Genomic DNA, 24673 nt, shown 5'->3' with positions numbered 1-24673 from the left:
ATCTTCTTTGTCTCAGGCTGCTTAGGTAGAAGCATGCGTTGTTTTAATTTCTTGATGTGCATAATTGCAGATGCTCTGGTGGCCATATTTGAGTTAACGGAAATGTCAAAGAATTTTTCTGCAAAATGTTACCTTTCTTGCCTCAGTCACATTAGGAACAGAGTTAATTCATATTATTGTTCTCAAGAGCACTCTCTGGTTAATTTTTGCATTGTGGCTTTAGCTGCCAATATAGGCAGATTAGATTTTCCAGTATTTATACCAATACAACTCTCAAACAACTCTTAAAAAGGTCTTCAACCAAGGTCATAAGTTTAATGGAGTGAGAAACTGAACCAACATTCAATATGCAGCACCTTTCCCCACAATGGCCAGGATTTTCTGCCCCCGTCAGTTATAGGTCTTGTCACAGGCGGGGCGTGTAAATCTCTACAGCGTTTTGGCAGTTCTCCAAATTTTTCTGTCCTGCATGTGATGATGCCAGCATGTGGTGAGGCCATAAAACCCCGCTCAATGTGTTTGCATCATTTTTTAAGGCCTGCCTTATGTACCTGTTTGAACGGCAGGAAAATACCAGATAGTCCACTGTGACATTGGTGTCAAACATATCAGCATAGGACATTTACTTTGCTCAAGAAATGGAGAGAAATGGTTAACTAACATTGTGATCAATGGGGTCAAAAATACAATGAGCATGGTCTCCCTTCCAGGGCAGGGAAGACTAAACTTTCTTTGTGGGGCCTGGAAAAGAACTACAGCTTCTCCTGGTCCTAAAGGGACACAACTGAACTTGCCTGTTTGAGTCTCTTGAGGCTCTTCCTCCCCTGCTAGTTATCTTTACTAGATTTCTCATTTAGGTCATCCAGTTAAAATTGCAATTAAGTCTTAATGTTGCCACTGGGACCCAGCATGCGTAATGCAAAGAAGAACCTTTTCTGAGCTGGTGTCCGGACAGTCTGCATTTGAAATGGTTGACATCCAGTAGCTCCAGATTGGGTAAGTAAGTTATGCAATGTACTGTACTGTCTCTTGGTTTCCACCAGGCAGTTATAGTTAAAATTGCTCCTCTCTATTTGTTACAATACAATGGCTGGTAAGTTGCTTAAAATTCTCAACATGTTGACTGTTCCGCCAACAAGTTAATTTAATTCCTACTTATAAACTAGATGATAAAGCCTAGGCCCATCAGTCTGATATCTTCGATCAAAAACATGCAGTTGGGACCATTGTTAAAGGTCAGGGATTTTACACATTTTCTCTGATTTTCAGAAAGGCACCCACAACCGTTAACCATAAAATGTATGTAAATGAAATGGATCTCATTACTTATAGCTATGAAGCAAATTCTTTTGACAAAACCCACTGGTGTTCTGACCTAAAACATAGCTCCAGATCTGCATTTGCTCAGGTGTTAGAAAGCAAAATCAGTAATCTGAATTTGTCATATCCAATTTATTTCCAACTCAAAAGGAAATAATTATATTTAGTTTGGAACGATTAATTTGTAAATGTGTGCATTAAAATTATTTTTTTCTCCATACATGATGAAGAACAGGTCCCACATCATCCTTTGTACTGTTACCTGACGGAGGTTCCGGGTTACTTTCACATCATGCCAGGCATTGTCATTAAATTTTCCATTCACAGGTTCCACCAAAGCTTCAAAGGCTCCTGACCCCAAATTAATGACCAGTGAGACAGCACCATCTTTCAAAGCCAGATTTACATAATCTGCAGATTTCCCTGTATGAAGCATCAGCCCATTCCTTTGAAGGGTTCTGAATGACAATGTTATTTCATCGCTGCTACTCTGGATTGGGTTCTGTGACAAGTCGTAGCAGAAGTATTCTGATCCTTTAAATGTCGCAACATATTCTTCTCTCCCTGAAAAACAGAAAAAGAGATCAAAAATGGTTACAACACTCCATTTTTTTTTACAAATATTAAAAAGCAACAAGTGTTATAATTATTCTTGTTGTACAAAACTACATCTCTGACGATAAACCCAATGTAGGCCGGAATTCTCCGGTCGTTGCAACTCACTTTTCACGCCGACGGCGCACTCCTGCCTGTGGGGCTCCCGGTGACATGGGGGTCATTTCAATGGGAAATCCCATTGACAAGTGGCGGGAAGGTAGAATCCCGCCACCGGCGAACAATGTGCCACCAAGAAACATGCGGCTGGGGGACTGGACAATCCCGTCCATGGACTATTAAAATGGATCCAAAACTTTAGAATAGAAATAGTTATCTTCTATCGCTTATGTCAATTTCAAAGCCAAAATGTTTTTGCACAGGTTAATAGAATTCCAATTGTCACACGGGAGGATTAATAAAGGGATAGTTTGACACCTCCTCACCAACCCAAAATCCTGCTGCTCCATAGTGAAGATTCATTTGGGCTGCCTTAATTGGATCAGAGTGGACTTTCAGTCCCTCAGGGAAAGGAAGCCCCACTCCAAGTGCTGCCTGTCAATCTTACTGGCCAGCAGCTCCGTAGTCCCAACAGTATCAGAGGACTGCAGTGGCCACTGCTGGGACCACAAATAGTACTAAGGAAGAAGTGAAGATAGGTACAGGATTTAGGTAAGTCAGCGGACATTTGGCAGTAACAGGTAGGAGACCCCAGCCGTGTTGGGGGGTGGGGGCAGGAGGTTAAATAGTCTGGGATGGAGCAGCAAAGCACGGTAACACCTGGGTGTATCCCAGGTGGTCATTGGGAACCCTTTAAAGGAGGTATGTCATCTTCCTTTCCACTACCAGCTCGTGCTGTGAAAGCTGCTGGGCTGTTTACCATGCCCTGCTTTCCTCTCCAGACTCTAAAATTGCGGCTGAGATAGGATGAGCCCCGTAAGTGGCAGTTATTTGCCCACTTGTGGCCTCAATATGTCCAAGGGTGGGTTGATCACCTGAGACCTCGCCAGCTCACCTTAATATGGAGAACAAGTCAAGGATAGGCAGGCTGGAGCCCATATTACTTCACATGCCATCCTTCACCCTATGCTTTTTTTGCAATTGAGTCACAGAATTCTGAGTATTCTGACATATTTGTCCAATGGGGAACATCCAAAATGTACATATCAACTATTCCAAAGCAACAAAGTCCAAATGGCACTTCCACCCCTACCCAGGCTATTTGTAAACAAATGGCATTCTGATCTGCTTCCGAGCAGACCAAGATCACAGTCTTTGACTTTCTCATATACCCCTGGTAGAAATCCCCGTCACAGTGGCACATCTCAGATGGCTGGGACCACAAGAAAGTGACTGTTTTCATTCCCTATTTAATCACTCTCTGATGTGGTTTTAGCAGTAAAATGTTGGTGGTGGCCATTCATTCCCGTTATCATGTGACCTCCAAATGAGAAGTCACAAATCAGCAAATAGGCATGGTTTTGATAAGTGTGTTCCTAATTTTCACACCCATTTCTTGAATACTAATTACAGACAGCAACTCTCAGAGTCCACACAAACACAGATAAATTCAGAAATTGCTGTGAGATTTGCCATGCTCCACCACAAGCTTTATTTCACTGGGTAACTGAAAAATATATTCAGCATTGAATTCCATGTAGGGCTGTGGAATGACTGTACTTATCCATTAATTGCCCACTAAGCCTGTGAGAGAAAGCTAGAGCTGGTGCATTCAGGTAGTAAATTAATTTTTAACAGTGTATTACTGTCAAACAATGGACAACCCTTCCCAAGGTGGGGGCATTTAATCGGGTGGGAGGGTGGAGGGTAGGGACCTTGCCCCTTTCCATCTCTGTCCCAATTAAACCCATGGCAGGCAAACTAGTGGATGGCCTTCACTTAATGTCCATTTCGGGGTCTTGATCCTGTCACTGCTGATATGCATCCAATGACAGGTGCCAAGCAGGAAGCTCAAAAAACAAACTTTGTCAAGTTTGCCTTCAGCTTCACAGTGGATCAAGGTGAGTCTGATCTCAAGGAACCAGACATTGGGTTAGAGGGGGCCCATTGTGCATCACTATATGACTGCTCTTCTGATTCCCTCTGCCATCCCAACTGATGGTCTCCTCCTCATGGTGCCTATCCTGCTGTAACTCATCTGTAGTCTGGGTGGTTGGCTGAACCTGGGCTTCTGATGGGTGCATTGAAAGCAACTACCACTGCTCTCCCGGTGGTACTGTTGGCACAGGAGCAGCAAGCCTCTGATTGATCGGCCGCTCTCGGGGTTCTTAATCCTGCTGGCTACTTAAATGGAACTTAATACAGCTTGCCTTCCCTAAAGGAGGAGTTGCAGGCCTCTCATTAGCTCTCCAGCTGGTGTGCAACACCCCCATTGCCGAGATTAAATTCCGCCCACAGCGTGGGCTGCTGGCCTTCCTTGATGTGGGCGGTGCTTCTGCAGTCTTGGCTCCATAACCCACTCAATATCATGAGATGGAAGGCTAATGTGGAGGAAACCTACTAATTGACTGGTTCATGGAAGGTGCACTGCCACCTTGAAAAGGTCCCTGATCAGAAAATGAGCCTGGCATCGGGTTCCTCTGACTACGGGTTCCTGAGCCTCGGAGCAACGTTCATCCCAATATCTTGCAGAATGATGATGCGCTGACATTGGATCTGTTTGGGACCCTTAACTGCCTCAGTGCCTTTTGTAATTATACAAATTGCACGTTCCTAATGTTGGTCCTGATTTTTATCCACAACAAATGGCAGGAAGTGGATGACAGGGTAATCAAAACCATTCAATTTGACTTACCGGCCTGTCATACCCCCATGGGGCAACCATTATCGATCTCCCCATTGGGCTCATGGAGTGTGAACTTCTCAGTTTGGGGGCAGAAGCCACCCAGTTGCGGCTCATTAGAACTGAACATAAAAGTCGGCCAGAGCAGGGACCAGCATGTTGGTTGTCCTAATGGGGACTGTGATTAGGGATAGTTACTGATATGGGCAGATTATTGTTAATCGTAAAATAAATATTTTGCTTCCTACCACTGGCTTCCTTAGTCTTTAAGCAGCCCATTCATGTTGGCTTTCATTTTTCTCTATATAAATATTTTTATTCAAATGTTTTCCCATTTTATACGTAAAACCAAAATTACACATCCTACCCAAACACCACCCAAACCACAAACCCCGCACAACTGAAAAACCAAACCCCCCTAGATCCCTCCACCCTACTCCTGCATGCCCCTGACCCCTTTAGCAACTAGTGGTGACATGGCTCTTTGAAATACAGAATACACTGCTGCCATCTCTGGTAAAACCCTTCAATTGCTCCCCTCACAGTGTACTTGACATTCCCAAGGTATAGGAATTCCATCAGATCTCCCAGCCACACTGAGGCACTGGATGGAGAAGTTGACCCCCATCCCATCAGCACTCGCCCACGAGCAATCAACGAGGCGAAGTCCAGGACATCGGCCCCCGCAGTCTTCCGTAGTTCCACCAAGGCCGATACACCAAATATGGCCACTAAGAGACAGGGCTCCAGTTCAATTTTCAGAATCGCTGACATGGTGCTAAAGAAGGAGATCCAGAATGCCACAAGGCTTAAAACATGACGAGAATGTGCACATGGCTGGCTGGACTCTCTTCACAGCGCTCGCATTTTTTCTCCACTCTCGCAAAAAACCGACTCATCCTGGACCGAGTCATCCTTCACTACTTTCATAAATGTAAATTTCCAATTAAGGGGCGATTTATCATGGCCAATTCATTTACCCTACACATCATTTTAGGTTGTGGTTGTGAGACCTACGCAGACACGGGGAGAATCTGCAATCTCCACACAGACAATGACCCGGGGCCGGGATCGAACCCGGGTCTTCGATGCCATGAGTCAGCAGAGTTAACCACTGCACCACCATGCCGCCCCTCCTATACACTACTTTAAGCCAAATCTTGCACATGAGGACATGGCGTTTGTCCTCCGCTGGGCCTCACTTCACACCTCATTCTCCAATACCAGCTCCCACTCGTCCCACTTGGCCTTAATCCTCTCCACCAATACTGCGTCTTCAGACATAATCCTTCCATAGATACCTGAGGTATTTCCCTCCTCCGACCCTGTGAGCGAAAGAACCCCTCTCCATCAGCGAGGTTAGCAGCACCACAGGAAATGTTGGAAAGATCCGTTTTGCAAAATTGCGAACTTGCAGGTACCTAAATGAGTCAGCCCACAAGAGCCCAAATTTCTCCAACAACTCCTTCAAACTGGCAAACAGAACCTCCAAGAACAGATGGCTGTGCTTTTAATTCAGGATGTTTTTTCGGTGGCAAGGTATATGCTGGAACCAGGCAGTTGCGTCATTGATGTGTATTACTTGAGGTCCTTTGATAGTAGTACCTTAACACATACTTGATCCCAACCCATTGAGGTAAAGCTCATGTGACTGGCTTCAAGAACTGACTGACTCATTGACTGCAAGCATTACTTAAAGAGGCTGCAGGCACTCAGATCTGACAGTTGATGATCTCATCAACGTCACTCCAGAGGGCGAATACGAAGCTTGTGAATCTTCCTTTCGTTCTTAAGAGAATTTCCCTCCTTGTCTTTATGAATCAAACAGCATGTCCACAGAGAACCTACGTGTTTGCCTATGACTCAATCTTCTGGATGTGTACTTAACCTCCCTTTAAGAGGTGCTTGCCCATTTTAAATAGACCTACGTGTGAATTGTGCCTTGGAACCAGTTTGGATTTGAATCCACACTAAGTCATGCCCTCTCCTAGGAGTTATGACCTGGCATCCCCCCCCCGCCCCCCCTCCCCAATCCCTCGTACCTATGCAGGATGAGTTGCTGCTCAATGTAACTCGCTTTTTAATAATACAATTACAAATTCAGGATTGCGCAATGACTGGAACAGAATAATATATATAATAATAATCTTTATCGTCACAAGTAGGTTTACATTAACACTGCAATGAAGTTAACGTGAAAAGCCCCGAATAAAACAATAACAAAATAGTTACTACATTACTAATCACTCCCTGTGAAAGAAAATTGTAGGGGGCCATTTGTCCATTGTGCTTTGAGCCATAACTTTGATAAAACAATTCAAAACTGATCCCAATTACCTGTTTGACTTACATTTTCTTCTGCTTTAAATGTTTACCTACTCATCCCTTAAAAATGTACAATGGTCTTTGCCTCAACTATTCTTCTGACAAAACATATGTTCGGAATTATCTGCATAATTTATTTTCTCACTGTCAATGACTATTTAAAACTAACAATCCTTTTCATGGTCCTCCCAACTCGTAAAAATAGTGGCTGGAATTATCTGGCCGTTCGCTGGCGGCGGGATTATCAGGTACTGCCGGCAGCGCTCTCCCGTCCATGGGTTTCCCAGCGGTGTGGGGTGACTTAAGTGGAAATTCCCATTGATAGCAGTGGGAGCAGAGAACTCCGCCACCAGTGAACGACGCACCGCCTCCCGCTGCCAAGAAATCACCCGGCTGGTAAAACGGAGAATTCCGCCTGGTCTTGTCCCACTCAAGTATTTTTTTTTTAAAAATAATATTTTATTGAAAATTATTGGTCAACCAACACAGTACATTGTGCATCCTTTACACAACATTGTAACAATACAGATAATAATGACCTTTTTTAAATTTAAACAAAAACAACAACAAATAAATAAATATTAAATAACAAAAAATAAAAACTAGCCCTAATTGGCAATTGCCTTGTCTCAGGCCACACCCCCCCCCCCCCCATCCCCCCCCCATCCCTCCCCCCCCCAAGTCCTGGGCCGCTGCTGCTGCCTTCTTTGTTCTCCCCTATCTATCTTTCCGCAAGATATTCGACGAACGGTTGCCGCCGCCTAGTAAACCCTTGAGCCGACCCCCTTAGGACGAACTTAATCCGCTCTAACTTTATGAACCCCGCCATATCATTTATCCAGGTCTCCACCCCCGGGGGCTTGGCTTCTTTCCACATTAGCAATATTCTGCGCCGGGCTACTAGGGACGCAAAGGCCAAAACATCGGCCTCTTTCGCCTCCTGCACTCCCGGCTCTTGTGCAACCCCAAATATAGCCAACCCCCAGCTTGGTTCGACCCGGACTCCTACTACTTTCGAAAGCACCTTTGTCACCCCCATCCAAAACCCCTGTAGTGCCGGGCATGACCAAAACATATGGGTATGATTCGCTGGGCTTCTCGAGCACCTCGCACACCTATCCTCCACCCCAAAAAATTTACTGAGCCGTGTTCCAGTCATATGTGCCCTGTGTAATACCTTAAACTGAATCAGGCTTAGCCTGGCGCACGAGGACGACGAGTTTACCCTGTTTAGGGCATCTGCCCACATCCCCTCCTCAATCTCCTCCCCTAGCTCTTCTTCCCATTTCCCTTTTAGTTCGTCCATCATAGTCTCCCCTTCGTCTCTCATTTCCCTATATATATCCGACACCTTACCGTCCCCCACCCATTTCTTTGAGATGACTCTGTCCTGCACCTCTTGTGTCGGGAGCTGCGGGAATTCCCTCACCTGCTGCCTCGCAAAAGCCCTCAATTGCATGTACCTGAATGCATTCCCTTGGGGCAACTCATATTTCTCGGTCAGCGCTCCCAGACTCGCAAACTTCCCATCCACAAATAGATCTTTCAATTGCGTTATACCTGCTCTTTGCCACATTCCATATCCCCCATCCATTCCCCCCGGGGCAAACCTATGGTTGTTTCTTATCGGGGACCCCCCCAGTGCTCCGGTCTTTCCCCAATGTCGTCTCCACTGTCCCCAAATCTTCAGTGTAGCTACCACCACCGGACTAGTGGTATAGTTCCTTGGTGAGAACGGCAATGGGGCTGTCACCATAGCCTGCAGGCTGGTCCCCCTACAGGACGCCCTCTCTAATCTCTTCCACGCCGCTCCTTCCTCCTCTCCCATCCACTTACTCACCATTGAAATATTAGCGGCCCAATAATACTCACTTAGGCTCGGTAGTGCCAGCCCCCCCCTATCCCTACTACGCTGTAAGAATCCCTTCCTCACTCTCGGAGTCTTCCCGGCCCAAACAAAACCCATAATACTCTTTTCTATCCTTTTGAAAAAAGCCTTCGTGATCACCACCGGGAGACACTGAAACACAAAAAGGAATCTCGGGAGGACCACCATCTTAACTGCCTGCACCCTCCCTGCCATTGACAATGCTACCATGTCCCATCTCTTGAAATCTTCCTCCATCTGTTCCACCAACCGCGTCAAATTTAGCCTGTGCAATGTGCCCCAATTCTTAGCTATCTGGATCCCCAGGTAACGAAAGTCTCTTGTTACCTTCCTCAACGGTAGGTCTTCTATTTCTCTACTCTGCTCCCCTGGATGCACCACAAACAGCTCACTCTTTCCCATATTCAATTTATACCCTGAAAAATCCCCAAACTCCCCAAGTATCCGCATTATTTCTGGCATCCCCTCCGCTGGATCCGCCACATATAGTAGCAGATCATCCGCATATAAAGATACCCGATGTTCTTCTCCTCCCCTAAGTATTCCCCTCCATCCCTTGGAACCTCTCAGCGCTATCGCCAGGGGCTCAATCGCCAGTGCAAACAGTAATGGGGACAGAGGACATCCCTGCCTTGTCCCTCTATGGAGCCGAAAATATGCCGATCCCCGTCCATTCGTGACCACACTCGCCACTGGGGCCCTATACAACAGCTGCACCCTTTTAACATACCCCTCTCCGAACCCAAATCTCCTCAACACCTCCCACAGATAATCCCACTCCACTCTATCAAATGCTTTCTCGGCATCCATCGCCACTACTATCTCCGTTTCACCCTCTGGTGGGGCCATCATCATTACCCCTAACAACCTCCGTATGTTCGTGTTCAGCTGTCTCCCCTTCACAAACCCAGTTTGGTCCTCATGAACCACCCCCGGGACACATTCCTCTATTCTCATTGCCATTACCTTGGCCAAGACCTTGGCATCTACATTGAGGAGGGAGATTGGTCTGTAGGACCCGCATTGTAGCGGATCCTTTTCCTTCTTTAAAAGAAGCAATATCGTTGCTTCTGACATAGTCGGGGGCAGTTGTCCCCTTTCCTTTGCCTCGTTGAAGGTCCTCGTCAGTAGCGGGGCGAGCAAGTCCAAATATTTTCTATAAAATTCAACTGGGAATCCGTCCGGTCCCGGGGCCTTTCCCGTCTGCATGTTCCTAATTCCTTTCACCACTTCTTCTACCGTGATCTGTGCTCCCAATCCCATCCTTTCCTGCTCTTCCACCTTGGGAATTTCCAGCCGATCCAAAAACTCCATCATTCTCTCCCTCCCATCCGGGGGTTGAGCTTCATACAATTTTTTATAAAATGTCTTAAACACTTCATTCACTCTCTCCGCTCCCCGCTCCGTCTCTCCATCTTCGTGTCTCACCCCCCCTATTTCCCTCGCTGCTCCCCTTTTCCTCAATTGGTGTGCCAGCAATCTGCTCGCCTTCTCTCCATATTCATACTGTACACCCTGCGCCTTCCTCCATTGTGCCTCTGCAGTGCCTGTGGTCAGCAAGTCAAATTCCACATGCAGCCTTTGCCTTTCCCTATACAGTCCCTCCTCCGGTGCTTCCGCATACTGTCTGTCCACCCTCAAAAGTTCTTGCAACAACCACTCCCGTTCCTTACTCTCCTGCTTCCCTTTATGTGTCCTTATTGATATCAGCTCCCCCCTAACCACCGCCTTCAACGCCTCCCAGACCACTCCCACCTGAACCTCCCCATTGTCATTGAGTTCCAAGTACTTTTCAATGCATCCCCTCACCCTTAAGCACACCCCCTCATCCGCCATTAGTCCCATATCCATTCTCCAGGGTGGACGCCCTCTTGTTTCCTCCCCTATCTCCAAGTCTACCCAGTGTGGGGCATGATCCGAAATGGCTATAGCCGTATATTCCGTTCCCCTCACCCTCGGGATCAATGCCCTACCCAACACAAAAAAGTCTATGCGTGAATAGACTTTATGGACATAGGAGAAAAACGAGAACTCCTTACTCCAAGGTCTACTGAATCTCCACGGGTCCACCCCTCCCATCTGCTCCATAAAATCCTTAAGCACCTTGGCTGCTGCCGGCCTCCTACCAGTCCTGGACTTCGACCTATCCAGCCTTGGTTCCAACACCGTGTTAAAGTCTCCCCCCATTATCAGCTTTCCGGTCTCTAGGTCTGGGATGCGTCCTAGCATTCGCCTCATAAAATTGGCATCGTCCCAATTCGGGGCATACACGTTTACCAACACCACCATCTCTCCCTGTAATTTGCCACTCACCATCACGTATCTGCCCCCGTTATCCGCCACTATAGTCTTTGCCTCGAACATTACCCGCTTCCCCACTAATATAGCCACCCCCCTGTTTTTCGCATCCAGCCCCGAATGGAACACCTGCCCTACCCATCCTTTGCGCAACCTAACCTGATCTATCAGTTTCAGGTGCGTTTCCTGTAACATGACCACATCTGCTTTAAGTTTCTTAAGGTGTGCGAGTACTTGTGCCCTCTTTATCGGCCCGTTAAGCCCCCTCACGTTCCACGTGATCAGCCGAGTTGGGGGGCTTCCCACCCCCCCCCCCCTTGCCGGTTAGCCATCATCTTTTTCCAGCTTCTCGCCCAGTTCCCACGCGGCTGTATTTCTCCCAGACGGTGCCCCCCCGCCCATCCTTTCCCGCACCCCCTCCCCCCTTTTCCCAGCAGCAGCAACCCAGTAATTCCCCCCTCCCCCCCCCCCCGCTAGACCCCCCGCTAGCGTAATTACTCCCCCCATGTTGCTCCCAGAAGTCAGCAAACTCTGGCTGACCTCGGCTTCCCCCCGTGATCACGGCTCGCCCCGTGCGGCGCCCCCTCCTTCCTGCTTCTCTATTCCCGCCATAATTATCATAGCACGGGAACCAAGCCCGCGCCTCTCCCTCGGCCCCGCCTCCCATGGCCAACGCCCCATCTCCTCTCCCTCCCCACCTCCCCCCATCACCACCTGTGGGAGAAAGAAAAGTTACCATACCGCAGGATTAGTCATACAATCCCTCTTCGCCCCCCCCCCCCACTCGTCCCACCACTTTGTCCAAACGTTCATTTTCGTAGTCCAATCATTCCAATTTTTCTTCTACAATAAAAGTCCACGCTTCATCCGCCGTCTCAAAGTAGTGGTGCCTCCCTTGATATGTGACCCACAGTCTTGCCGGTTGCAGCATTCCAAACTTTATCTTTTTTTTGTGAAGTACCGCTTTGGCCCGATTAAAGCTCGCCCTCCTTCTCGCCACCTCCGCACTCCAATCTTGATAGACGCGGATCACCGCGTTCTCCCATTTACTACACCGAGTTTTCTTCGCCCATCTAAGGACCATTTCTCTATCCTTAAAACGGAGAAATCTCACCACTATGGCTCTGGGAGCTTCTCCTGCTCTCGGTCCTCGCACCATAACTCGGTATGCTCCCTCCACCTCCAACGGACCCGTCGGGGCCTCCACTCCCATTAACGAGTGCAGCATCGTGCTCACATATGCCCCGACGTCCGCCCCCTCCACACCTTCAGGAAGGCCAAGAATCCTCAAGTTGTTCCTCCTTGCGTTATTTTCCAGTGCCTCCAACCTCTCCACAGATCGTTTCTGGTGTGCCTCCTGTATCTCCGACTTCACCACCAGGCCCTGTATGTCGTTTTCATTCTCTGCTGCTTTCGCCTTCACGACCCGAAGCTCCTGCTCCTGGGTCTTTTGTTCCTCTTTCAGCCCTTCAATCGCCTGTAGTATCGGGGCCAACAACTCTTTCTTCATTTCCTTTTTTATCTCCTCCACGCAGCGTTTCAAAAACTCTTGTTGTTCAGGGCCCCATATGAAACTGCCACCTTCCGACGCCATCTTGGTTTCTGCTTGCCTTCCTTGCCGTTGTTCCAAAGGATCCGCTGCAATCCGGCCACTTTCCTCTCCTTTTTCCATCCGTGTCCAGGGGGAACACCCTTCTGGTTTACCGCACGTTGTTTTCAGCCGTTAAAATTGCCGTTGGGGCTCCTATCAAGAGCCCAAAAGTCCGTTTCACAGGGAGCTGCCGAAACGTGCGACTCAGCTGGTCATCGCCGCACCCGGAACGTCCCACTCAAGTATTAAATTCCTTTATCATTTTTTCATGGGAGTTTCCCTTTAAGACAGGTTTTTGTCTTATCACATGGCTTCAGTGATGTAATTTTCTGAGTGGAGCTGAGCTGTGGCTGTGAGGGTTTTGGTCTCACTTTCAATTTGGACTGCTGTGGATTACAGACAAGAAGAAATAAGTGTTTTGGCCTGTCTCTCTCTATTTTCATTTTAAGTATATGTTCTAGAAGTAAACAGGTTGTGCCTACCTGCTTTGGTAACTTAAAAGATATATTCAGGGAAAGCCAGTCCCATTCAAGTGAGAATACTGTGTGCTGGGCCACGCCCTTGAATAGAGGCGTGATTTATTGGATATTGTTTTTGAATTGGAACAGTTAAGGTGGAATTTATTAAGTGTTAGACATAGATTACTGTAGCTGGGTGGTGTCTTTATGTTTGCAATTGATAAAAAATATTGTTGTGTGTTTATATCTATGTTAACTGAGTTCTTAGAATAAAACGTCAAGGGAGTCTGTTGAATCACACCTGAAGAGAAGGCCTTTGTGCTCATCCTAGCCAAATTCACCAAAAGGTTGTAGGTCAGGTGGACTTCGTAATATACTTTGGAGTTTATAGAGATGTCATACCTTTCATCTGTCTTTTTTTTTCACCCCAAAATCTTTGAAACTGAACTATTTTCCTAAAGCAGGAAATTAGCAAGGTGGCTCAGTCTTCTGCAGTTTCGAGTATGAAACCTCAAAATGACTGGTATGTAGTTATTTAACAGTTATTCCAAAGAGTGCTTCATTAGTAGAATTGTAAAATATAATATCCAAATGCGTAAACTAGTGCATGGATTTCAAGAAAGAAGTTGGATAGGCAGCCGAGGGAAATAAACTTGCGGGGCGACAGGGAGGAGGGAATGGAACTGATGGAATGGCTCTACTGAGAACCAGCATGGATTTAATAGGCCAAATTACCTCCTCCTGTGATCACTCTATAATTTTACTTTTAATTCTCCACAACTCCCTGAAATTTATGACAAATATATTTGTTGAAAATTTGATACTAAGTCAAATATAGTCAACCATTCATTAACAATGAATGTGGCTAATGATCTTTTTAATACTGCATTTATGAAACACGCACAGGTTCTGCCTGCATATGAATGTAAACAGCCTATATTTCCCCATACAATCGGAAGTAAGAAGCAATTAAGGGTTTATGGTTGCAATTACACTGCAGATCAATTGCCAGAGATGCAGTGCTGCACAGGAAAGGAAAAGGAACTTATTTTCTCCACCTTTTGCAGAATCAGGCTTACGGGAAAACAGCATTCCAAAAGGGAGATCTCTCAGTGGAAGCATTTTGAACACTTGAACACCTTAGGTTGGAATTTTAGGCCCCTGTCGTGGTCGGGCTGGGGCCAGGAAATGCAGTGAGCCGCTCAGACGTCCATTGACTCTGGTGGGATCAGAGGGTCCCATCAGTGGGAGGGGCTATAAAATCCCACCTTTTGGCTGGATCTTTAGGACCCCAAGGGTGAGCGTGAAGGCCCGTAGGAATGGAATATTTGCACCACCAGACAGTGTGCAAGGACTATCCCATCACTGGGCACATTTCTCAGAGGCGGTTAGGCAGGCATCAGGCCTATTTCTTGGAAGCGATGGGGAGCTAGATGAACGAAGTAAAAGCCATTTAAGACCGAATGTCAGAGATCAGATGGAATTTGCCTTTCGAGCTTTAGGTTCACAGAGATATTGGAAAACAACCAGGCTGCCTGGAGGCTTTCATGCCCTCACTGCCTGCTTGCTTTCTTCAGAGGAAAAAGGCATCAAGGTGTCATCTTCTCTTATTGGGCACAATTTTGAGGCCATAGTCATCATCCGTGGAATCGGCGGCACAGTCAGAAAATCCCGCAAGAACCGAGAAACGCGAATATTGCTAGAGAGAAAGCGCGTCTTGATTTTCCCGCCCCTCGCCGGTGGTGTCGAGACTCACGCCCACAAAGGGTGTGAACCTCATATTAATATATTTCATTAAATTTACATATCATTAGTGGCGCCCCCACCACATGATCTCTCCTCACTAAATATTCATATCTTGCCGACAAAACGTCCTTCATCAAGGCCTCCAATAGGTTTGGCCAGGCGTGAGGCAGTCGAGAAGATCTCTCCAGAGGCACAGCGGTAGGTATAGCTTCTGGGGGCACATGCCCGGGAATTACCATGTCGCTGTCCCTGGCATATGTTGGCACTGCCAGATTGGCACTGTGCCAACCTGACAGTGACAACCAGTGCTGGGGCAGTGCCAGGAGTAGGTCATAGTGGGAGCCCCATGGAGGGGAGGTGTGTTTGGATTGATGTGTGCTGTGGGGATTTTTAGCTGAGCACCAGGCCAGTATTCACCCATATTTAGTTGTTTTTTGGGCCCTCCCCCAACTTGCTGGCAAGACTGGTTGCTCAGAGATCAGGGCGCCATTTTGAAAATGTGCCCTGATCCAGAAGTATGCTCGAGGGTCCCCCACACCCCCCACAAATGGGCAATGCTACTCATTGCAGACATAAGCTTTGCCGCAGGGGGCCCAATGCAACCACAGGGAATACGATCAACTGATGCACAGCCAATGGCCTTCTACTGAGGAGACCCTGGAAGTGTCTTGCCAATCTGACTCCCCACTTTCTGTGATCGGCACACCACCAACCCCACACAGTGGGGAGGGAAGCACGACAACACCCATGCTGCCCTCCAGACACGGGGAGTATGTGCAGACTCCACATGGATTGCAGTACCAGGTTACGGAGTGCACAGCAAACCATGGTGATGCGCAAGACTCTCTGGCAGCTGTACTGCAGGACTCGCCCTGACCAGTCCAGGCACCAGAACTGTATAGCCTGCTCCACCAGTGCACATGTAGACATGTGAAACTGGTTGTAATGAGTCTCCGTGGGTGTTTGTGACCTCCGCACTGGCATCACTGTCCATCCCCGCTAGGACAGGATCTGAGAGTGCCCAAGAATGCCGCTGTCATGGATGCTTCCTGGAAAATGGCCACACACCTGCATATTGCGCATCACTTTGTCGCAGACGATCTGCATATTGAGGAAGTGGAATCCCTCATGTTTCATGAAGTACATCCCATGCTGCCATGGGGAATGTAGAGCCATATGCATGCAGTCAATCAGACCCTTCACTTGGGTTGGGCAGCCGTGCAGGTGAAGCAGATGGCCCTGGCATCCTGGCTTAGCCTTGTCCCGGTTAATTTTGTAGTCGTGGTGAGTCCATGCAAATACGCATCGGTCACCTCTCTTCTACACATTTGTGCGGCAGACTGTGAGATGCCGCAGAGGTTCCCCTGAAATGAGCTGCTCGCATAAAAGTTCAGCGTGGCTATTACCTTCAGGGCCACAATGGGTGACCTCCCAGCTCATGTGGTGCCAATTCCTGCATGACCTGGCACAAGTGGTCCACTGTCCCTCAGGAGAGATGCAGTTGTCTCCGGCACTGGATCTCTGTCACCTGGAGGTACTTTGTTCTCCTGCAGTACATCCATGCTCTGTAGTGTCTCCTCTGAGCCCCCTCAATATATGGGCCGGCACATGGGTAACTCAGCGGGCTCTGCCACTCCCTCTTTTGCAGGGCGCTGGTCCTGTCCACATGCAGCCATATGTTGATGTCCTCTCTCCTGCTCCACTGTGTTCAAAAGCACAGCCAACTCCACTGGTTCCATCAACCTCACACTCCAAGAACTGAAAGGGAAGAACCAGATCTGTGAGCAATGAGTAGTTCTGATAATGCCCTCACCTATGCCCGATCAAGGCACAGGACATCCACCCATGAACATTCCCCATGTGAGCACCTTTCCAATGAGCTTCAGTCCCTTACTCTCTCACACAATGTCCATGTTCTAGATGAGCCTCTTCCAAATCTGCATGACAGATGCGCATCTACCTTGCCTAGCCTTCGTGGCCCACAGAACCCCTCAAAGTTGAGGACTGAGGACACTTGCGTACATTGACTTGCCCTGTGTGTTGACGTCATGGGGGGCTGAATCACTGCCACAATCCTGACCGTTTTAAGGCTCCCTGCTGAGCTCTGCTACCTTTGCACTTGTATTGGGGGCTAAACCTGTGTCACCTCCGTCTTATAGAAAGGTGAGTGCAACAATGTAGTTTGATGCGTGGGGACTCAGCTCCCAAAAGGTTAACTAGTGGGCGCCAATCAATGGCAGAATCATATATTACAATACTGACTCAATGGGTATAATTGACTTGTCAAAGGTGCTATTCGGGAAGTGGCTTCCTCCTGTGCCAGGCGAGGCTCACCTTATTTATTCCAAATTGTATTCCACTTGATCCTTAACTTTAACCTTCATTCCCCCAGCTGTCATGGATAGCGGATCAAACAAGCCAGCCAGCCACCCATGATAACATCCCTGATAGCCTGGACTGCAGGACTATTGACAGTGCCCTTCCACATTGCTCATGCCCTACAGTTGTACCTTACAGCCTGAGGATGGGGGGATGAATGTGACTGGCCTCATCGTCCCTTCTGTGTACGGGTCTTCTTGCCCTCATGGAGCTTATTACCACCCCAAGTCAGAGTCCCATTGACGATCAACTTGGCATGTCACTGAGCCCCACCTTAGAACCTCACAATTACTCACTGTGCTAACGCTGTTCGTTTTCCTGCTCCCACCCTATTCTAGCTGCCAATCCAGAGAGGCAATCCCTCCGAGCAGCCATCACTTTAATCCTAGCAAGGGAGACTATAGATGCGCCAAGTCCACACTAAGCACCAGACCCCTAAAAGAACTTAATGACCATGATAATGGAGGCCACAAAGACCAGCAAGCAGCAAAGCCTCACCTCCCCTCCTCACCTCCCAACTGCTGGGACTCAATCCCCTCCACCCCCACCAGTCCCTAAGAATGACTTAGCTTATTCCCCCACGTCCTCGCCGGTGTCCCCTCTCCATTGGACTCTGTCCTGGAAAGTGATAACCTGTGCGCTTATCTCTGATATGCCCTTCAGAGGTGACGTTGACAGATTCACATTTTTGTAGAGCTGTTCTAAACCACGCTGGTGTAATGTCACGCGGTGCAGACTGAATATTCAAAGGGGATGTAAATGACAGCGGGACAGTTCGCTAATGATATGATAATTTATTAAAATTAGGTTCCCCACCTTCCTGGATGGGTATCTCATTGTGTCGTGGATGAGGAGCCTGGAAAAGCAGGAAAATAACTGGCGTGAATTCCGTTTTCCCACTCTCTCCTGATTTGGAGCTCAGGTCGACGTTTGCCCTCTCTGTAAAGTCATCATTGCCAAGTAGAAAATGTCTGCTCTCAGGTTATTTCTCCGTTCCGCAGTTTTAATGCACAAAAGTAAGAGAGGACTGAATAATAATAATAATAATAATAATAATAATAATAATCGCTTATTGTCACAAGTAGGCTTCAATGAAGTTACTCTGAAAAAAACCCTAGTCGCCACATTCCGGCGCCTGTTCGTTGAGGCAGGTACGGGAATTGAACCCGCGCTGCTGGCCTTGTTCTGCATTACAAGTGAGCTGTTTAGCCCATTGTGCTAAACCAGCCTCTGCTATGCTAAACCAGCCCCTCTGTGCAAAACCAGTGTCACTAAGTGGGCTGCTCTTTTCACAAAATTATTGAGAGATCGATGGAAATGCAAAGGAACATCTTTCCACATTAAGCTGTAATGTTTACAGTGTAGTCAAATATAGCACACACCTGGGCAGTGACTACCTGAGCTTCAGCTGAAGACAATGGGTACGTTTTCAGTTTTCTACAGGACAGAAAACAGGCAGAAGCAGATTGGATGACCATTTTACATCTCTCTCAGTCACCTTTCTAGTTATAAACAAACATTGGGTAATGTGTAAAACAAGCTGTTGTTAACTATTGCCCTTTCCTTGTACAACAGCCAAAGTAAAAACTCATCCCAGACAGAACAGCTGACACACTCAACCTTTATATATCCACTGTTTTGATGGTCAACAGTTTCTATAAATAAGCCAAACCAAAAGCAACACCACTTCATACACAATTATGCTCAGATTTTCTGGTAATTGCACAATGTGATTACCATAAAACAACGTGCTCAGTTTTTAAATTTGGTGGATAACCATGTAATCTTTGCAATATTTTGTTTGTGTTGCCTTCGAGCAATGAAAATTTAAATATTAATTATGCATATGGATGAGCAATGACATTATTTTTGTCTTTCATTTCAACTCACAGACAAAGTAAAATAGGTTACCTCCAGTAATCATCAGGGTCATGTTCAACATCAATTTTCAATTATAATATTTCTGTTTCAATGTATGCCTAGAATATCTTACACTATTATTACACTTCTCGCCTAATGTGAAGTATCCTGCTCAAGGAACACTCAAACCTATTCATTTGTATGATCTATTTTACTGATCATTGGAAGAAGAAAATAGCTCTACTCATCTTGATATCTGAAGGTTTACTTCCTGCCAGCTCAGCGTACAAGCTGTATTAGCAATGAAAAGTATTGAGTATAGTGTGTCACTTGCAGAGTCCATTCTCCCACAGAGGTAACCAGAATGGACAAGAAGAATACAATGTGGAAACGGCAGACATGCTAAATAAAAATACAAGAATACAATAAAAATAATATTCTGTCTTCATACTGTTTTACTTCAAAGAAATCATCTGGATTTTAGCCCAGAGGTGAATTCTGTGTGGGAGGGCTCACTGAGAGGTTGAGAAACGGGGAAGAACAGGTTACCCGAATGTCCAGCAGAACTTAACTGCAGCGCTGCCTTATTTGCTTTTCCTTTGGGGTTCCTGCTCACAGCAGTCCGGTTCTCAAGCTGGAGGCCACTCAGACCTGAAGTCTGCTTCACAAGGCCAAAGTTGACAAGAGAAATTAAAAGTAATGGAGTGAAAATGATTGTGGGGTGGTCTCCAGATAATAACAATCTGGATCTTGGGAGGGGGTTTGAATCGTAAGTGGAAGGTGCTCCAATTGTAGGGGGTTGTAAATGATGGTCATGGGGATTTCCAATTGCAGGGTAGGTGAGGGGGGCATCCAATGAATTCTGATTGCTGGTCAGGGGGTTTCTGATTGTGAAGGGATTGTGGAGTATGGTGGTCAGTGCTGGAAACAGAGGCTGGCTGGGCTCATGACTGTGGGGGTTGGGAGCCCCAAGCCATTTGGACAGGCAATTGGCTTTTTGGGTGGATGGACAAAACGAAAGGCTCTGTAACTAAATGCACGTGGCATTCAAAACAAAACAGATGAACTGACAGTGCAAATTAAAATGAATAAGTATGATCTGATGATAGCCATTATAGAGGCCTGGCTACAGAATGAATAGATTGGATTGGATTTGTTGGATTGGATTGGATTAATATTATGAACCTGAATATTAGATTGAGACCTGAATATTGAAGTGTGTGTGACAGTTAGGAAGGACAGGAAGTTAGGAAAAGGTGGAGGGGTGGCTCTCAGTTAATTATGGTATTCGTATATGAGAGAAGGATTACCTAAGTTCAGGAAACCAGGATATAGAAGCAGTTTGGTTTGAAATAGAAATGGTGCTCAGGCCCCTGAATTTTAACTATACCGTAGGACAGAGTATAAAAGAAGAGATAATGGGAGCTTGTCAGAACGTTATGGCATAATTGTGGGGTATTTTAATCTACATATAGATTGGGAAAATCAGATGGGAAAAGGTAGCAGAACTGAGGAGTTCGAAGAATGTTTTTGGGATAGTTTCTTTAAACAGTACATCCTAGAGCCAACTAGAGAGCAGACCTGGTATTGTGCAATGAGAGTGGATTAATTTATAATCGCATAGTGAAGACACATCTAGGTAGCAGTGATCCCAATATGACTGAATTTTATATTCAACTTGAGGGAGCGAAAATAGTGTCCAAGACTAGGGGCTGGATTCTCCGATTGTGAGGACCGGCGTGGGAACATTGGCGTTTCATGCCCGAAAATTCGGAGCAAAATGGCCACTGATCCTCCGTGTAGATGGCAGCTGGCATGCTGGCAGCATAGAGCACCCGGCTCTAGCTGCTGATACGGCTGGAGAATTGCCGGGTCCATGGCCGCGCATGCGCATGGCAGCTTCCGTGCCCTGCAACATGACGCCGGCCTTTCGCGGACATGGTCTGCAAAATAGTTTCCCCCCCACTTTGACCGGCTTGCATGCCCCCCCCCACCCCCTCCCCCCAGTGCCCCTAGCCACTGGCAAGGTCCCCCCATCCCGGGGTTCGTCCCTCCCCCAACTGTGATGCGCTAGACTGAGTCCGCAGCCGCCATGCCGAGTTCCTGATGGATGAGACCATGAGAGACCCACTGTAGCCACCTGAGTTGGCCACTTCCCGACTTAAAATGGAGAACCGCAAAGGCTGAAGGGAAATTCAGCCAACACAGGCAAAGACTAGCAAGTGCAGAAATCATGTATATTGGAACCTGCAAAACAACCAGACAGCACTGAAACCAGCAGCCATCTGCATAGTAATGTAGCAGCCATCTGCATAGTAATGTAGCAGCCATCTACATAGTAATGTGCGATTCCCAGGCACAATGGCAACAGTTAACGTAAACAAAGCCAAGCCAGACCCCTTGGCGCCAGCAGGAGCCAAGACAAAGGAAGGCCAACGGACATTTAGGGATCGCCCAGCGATCAGGAGCAGCTCCAGCATTGGAGAAATCGATCCAAGTGATCGGAAAGTAGTCCAATCACTTAGAACCAGGTATGGGGTCCGCTCTGAAGGGACTATAAAGTAAAGCCCCCAAGTTCAAATCGTCCTTCTTGATAGGGTCACTCAGCAACTTGAACCAACCCTTGACAGTGACCTGCCTCGCTGCCATCAACCAAGTAAGTCTCAAGTCAACGCTCGCTACGAGATAGGCGCTCCTAGCTACCAGTCCATACCAGCTTTTGAATCCTGCATCTCAGGACCTGAACGAAAGGCCATTTGTTCCCCTGACCTGGTGGGCCAGTCTGAAGCTAAGTCTAGGCCTTTTAGTGATAGGAATAGCCTAGAAAGTAGAGTTTATGCATGAGTAGTGATTTACTGTGTATAATAAATCTGTTTTGATTTGGATCTTACTAATTGGTATGTTGAGTTATTGATCATTACTTGAACTTGAACCTCGTGGCAATATCATAAAGATACCTGGCGACTCTAGAGCAAAGGTTAAACAAACAGAGCAAATTACGATTTAAGAGCCAACCAAAAGTTAGCAACACCACGTCATCAGTAACTCGGCCGGTCGGGGGCAGAGCATCGGGGAGGGGCCTCAGGCAACGTCCTGAGGCCATTGATATGCCGCTTTGGAGGGGATGGAGCATCACAAAAGTGGCGCCATCTCCGATTTGGTCGTGAATGGGGATGTCCAGCCAATTGCCGACCAGAGAATCCCAGCCTAGTAGTTTAAACTTAATAAGGGCAATTATGAGGTCATGAAAGTGAAGCGAGCTGAAGTGAGCTGACACACGAGCTTCAGAAATAGACCAATAGAGGTTCAGTGACAGATATTCTGAGATACATTTCAGGATACACAGAATAGATTTATTCCAATGAGAAAGAAAAACTAAAAGGGCAGGGTCCATCATCTTTGGTTCACTAAGAAAGGTAAAGACAGTATCAAACTTAAAGAAAAAGCAGACATTTGTGCAAAGTCAGGTAACAAGCCAGTAGATTGGAAGGAATATAAAGAATGGCAAAGAATGACAAAATTATTGATTCAAAGGAAAACAACTAGTGCACGAGGGAAGGCTAGCTAATAATTTAGGGCAACAGTGTGGCACATTGGTTAGCACTGATGCCTAACAGCGTCAGGGACCAGGTTTTGATTCCAACCTTGGGTGACTGTGTAACATTTGCACATTCTTCCCGTGTCTGCTTTGGGGTTCCTCCAAGGGCCCCGGTTTCCTCCCAGAGTCCTAAGATGTGCAGGTTAGATGGACTGGCCATGCTAAATTGCCCCTTAGTGTCCAAAGGTTAGTTGGGGTTCTGGGGATAGGGCAGATAAGTGGGCCTGGGTAGGGTGTTCTTTCAGAGTGTCGGTGCAGACTCGAAGGACTGAATAGCTCCCTTCTGCACTGTCGGGATTCTATGGATGGTAACCATTTCTATAGATATTTCAATCTAAGAGTGAACAAAGTGAGCATTGGTCCGATAGAAAGTGTGTCTGGGGAATTAATAATGGATAGTAGGGCGTTGGCAGATGAGCCACACAGATATGTAGCCTCGGTTTTCACGATAGAGGATACAAATAACACCCCAGAAATAGCTATAAATCAGGAAGGGAGGTGGGACCTCAGGAAAATTACAATGACCAAGGAATTGGTATTGAGCAAATTGATGGGTCTGCAGCTTACAAATCCCTGAGTCAAGACGGACATCAACCAAAGATCTTGAAAGAAGGGCTAGTGAGATAATTGATGCACTTGGTTCTAATTTTCCAAAATGCCCAAGATTCAGGGAAGGTTCCATTATATTGGAAGATAAGGAATGTCACTCCCTTATTCAAAAAAGGAGGGAGACAGAAAGCAGGAAACTTCAGGCCAGTTAGCCTAATGTCTGTCATAGGGAAAATGTTAAATGACATTCTTGAAAAGATTCTGGCAGGGCACTTGGAAAAATTCAAAGCAATCAGGAACAGTCAACTTGATCTTATTATTATTTACTATTATTATTATATTTTTTATTATTTTATTATTATTTATTATTATTTTATTATTATTATCTTATGAAAGGTAACTCATGTTCAAACAATTTTTTGGAATGCTTTCAGAGATTCACTTGTGCTGAGGATAAAAGGAAACTAGTGGATATACTGTACTTGGATTTCCAAAAACTTAGTGCAGAAAATCAAAGCTCATGGTTTCGAGGGTAACATGTTGACATGGATTGAAGATTGGCTGGCTAAATGGAAACAGAGTAAATCTGTCTTTTTCTGGTTGATGAGTAGAGTGCCACGGGGATCAATGCTTAGGCCTCAACCTTTTGCAATTTACATAAATGACTGAAGGTATGGTTGCTAAATTTGCTGACAATACAAAGTTGGTAGGAAAGAAAATCACGAAGATGATGCAAGTTGATTTCCCTTTTCGCAGGACCGCCAACCACGTCCAGGGCTCGCTACTCTGCCCAATGAGGGGCCACAGGTTTGGTTCGGCCATGACACCTGGCCATGGCAGCCGATATGGTGCTGGCATGTGGTGCAGGGTGGAGTTCGACTGCCCTCTGGGTTGGGAAAGGGGTGGGGTAACAGGTGTTTAGAAAGGGGTTTGGTGCCAAGGGCACAGTACTACCTACTCAGCCTAGCTACCCTGAGGAGGTCGTGCAGTTTCTTCCTGCACGACTAGCAGGTCCGGTCGGTGTTACTGGTGGCGCTCACCACCTCTGACACCTATGCCCAAGCATGGCGAACGGCGGTGGCTGGCAGCCTCTTTCCATGGCCAGGGTACAGGGTGGCCTGCCATTCCCCCACGGCATCAAGGAGGGTCTCAAGCTCGGCATCCATGAAATCTGGGGTCGCACGTCTTGCTGCCCTCTTGTTGGCTGGGATGGTGTGTGTGGGGAGTGAAGCGGCAGCTTGTCAGCCTCCTGAGTGTCAATTGC

At 46.9% G+C, this 24673-nt stretch overlaps 1 protein-coding gene across 31 annotated transcripts in view; it reads right to left on the bottom strand.

Annotated features, from left to right (window-relative positions):
• nrxn1a (neurexin 1a) overlaps window positions 1–24673 on the bottom strand; it is a 2579010-nt gene that overhangs the window by 1580373 nt on the left and 973964 nt on the right. For all 31 annotated transcript variants that reach the window (XM_072507900.1, XM_072507883.1, XM_072507882.1 and 28 more), the window contains one exon: window positions 1583–1884. In XM_072507900.1, the coding sequence (XP_072364001.1) occupies window positions 1583–1884 (302 nt within the window). The remainder of the gene's footprint in view (window positions 1–1582; window positions 1885–24673) is intronic.

Source organism: Scyliorhinus torazame, chromosome 1 (assembly GCF_047496885.1).
Source record: "Scyliorhinus torazame isolate Kashiwa2021f chromosome 1, sScyTor2.1, whole genome shotgun sequence".
Taxonomy (NCBI): Eukaryota; Metazoa; Chordata; class Chondrichthyes; order Carcharhiniformes; family Scyliorhinidae; genus Scyliorhinus; species Scyliorhinus torazame.
The sequence above is the reverse complement of the archived record's forward strand: the minus strand, read 5'-3'. Positions and strand labels throughout refer to the sequence as shown.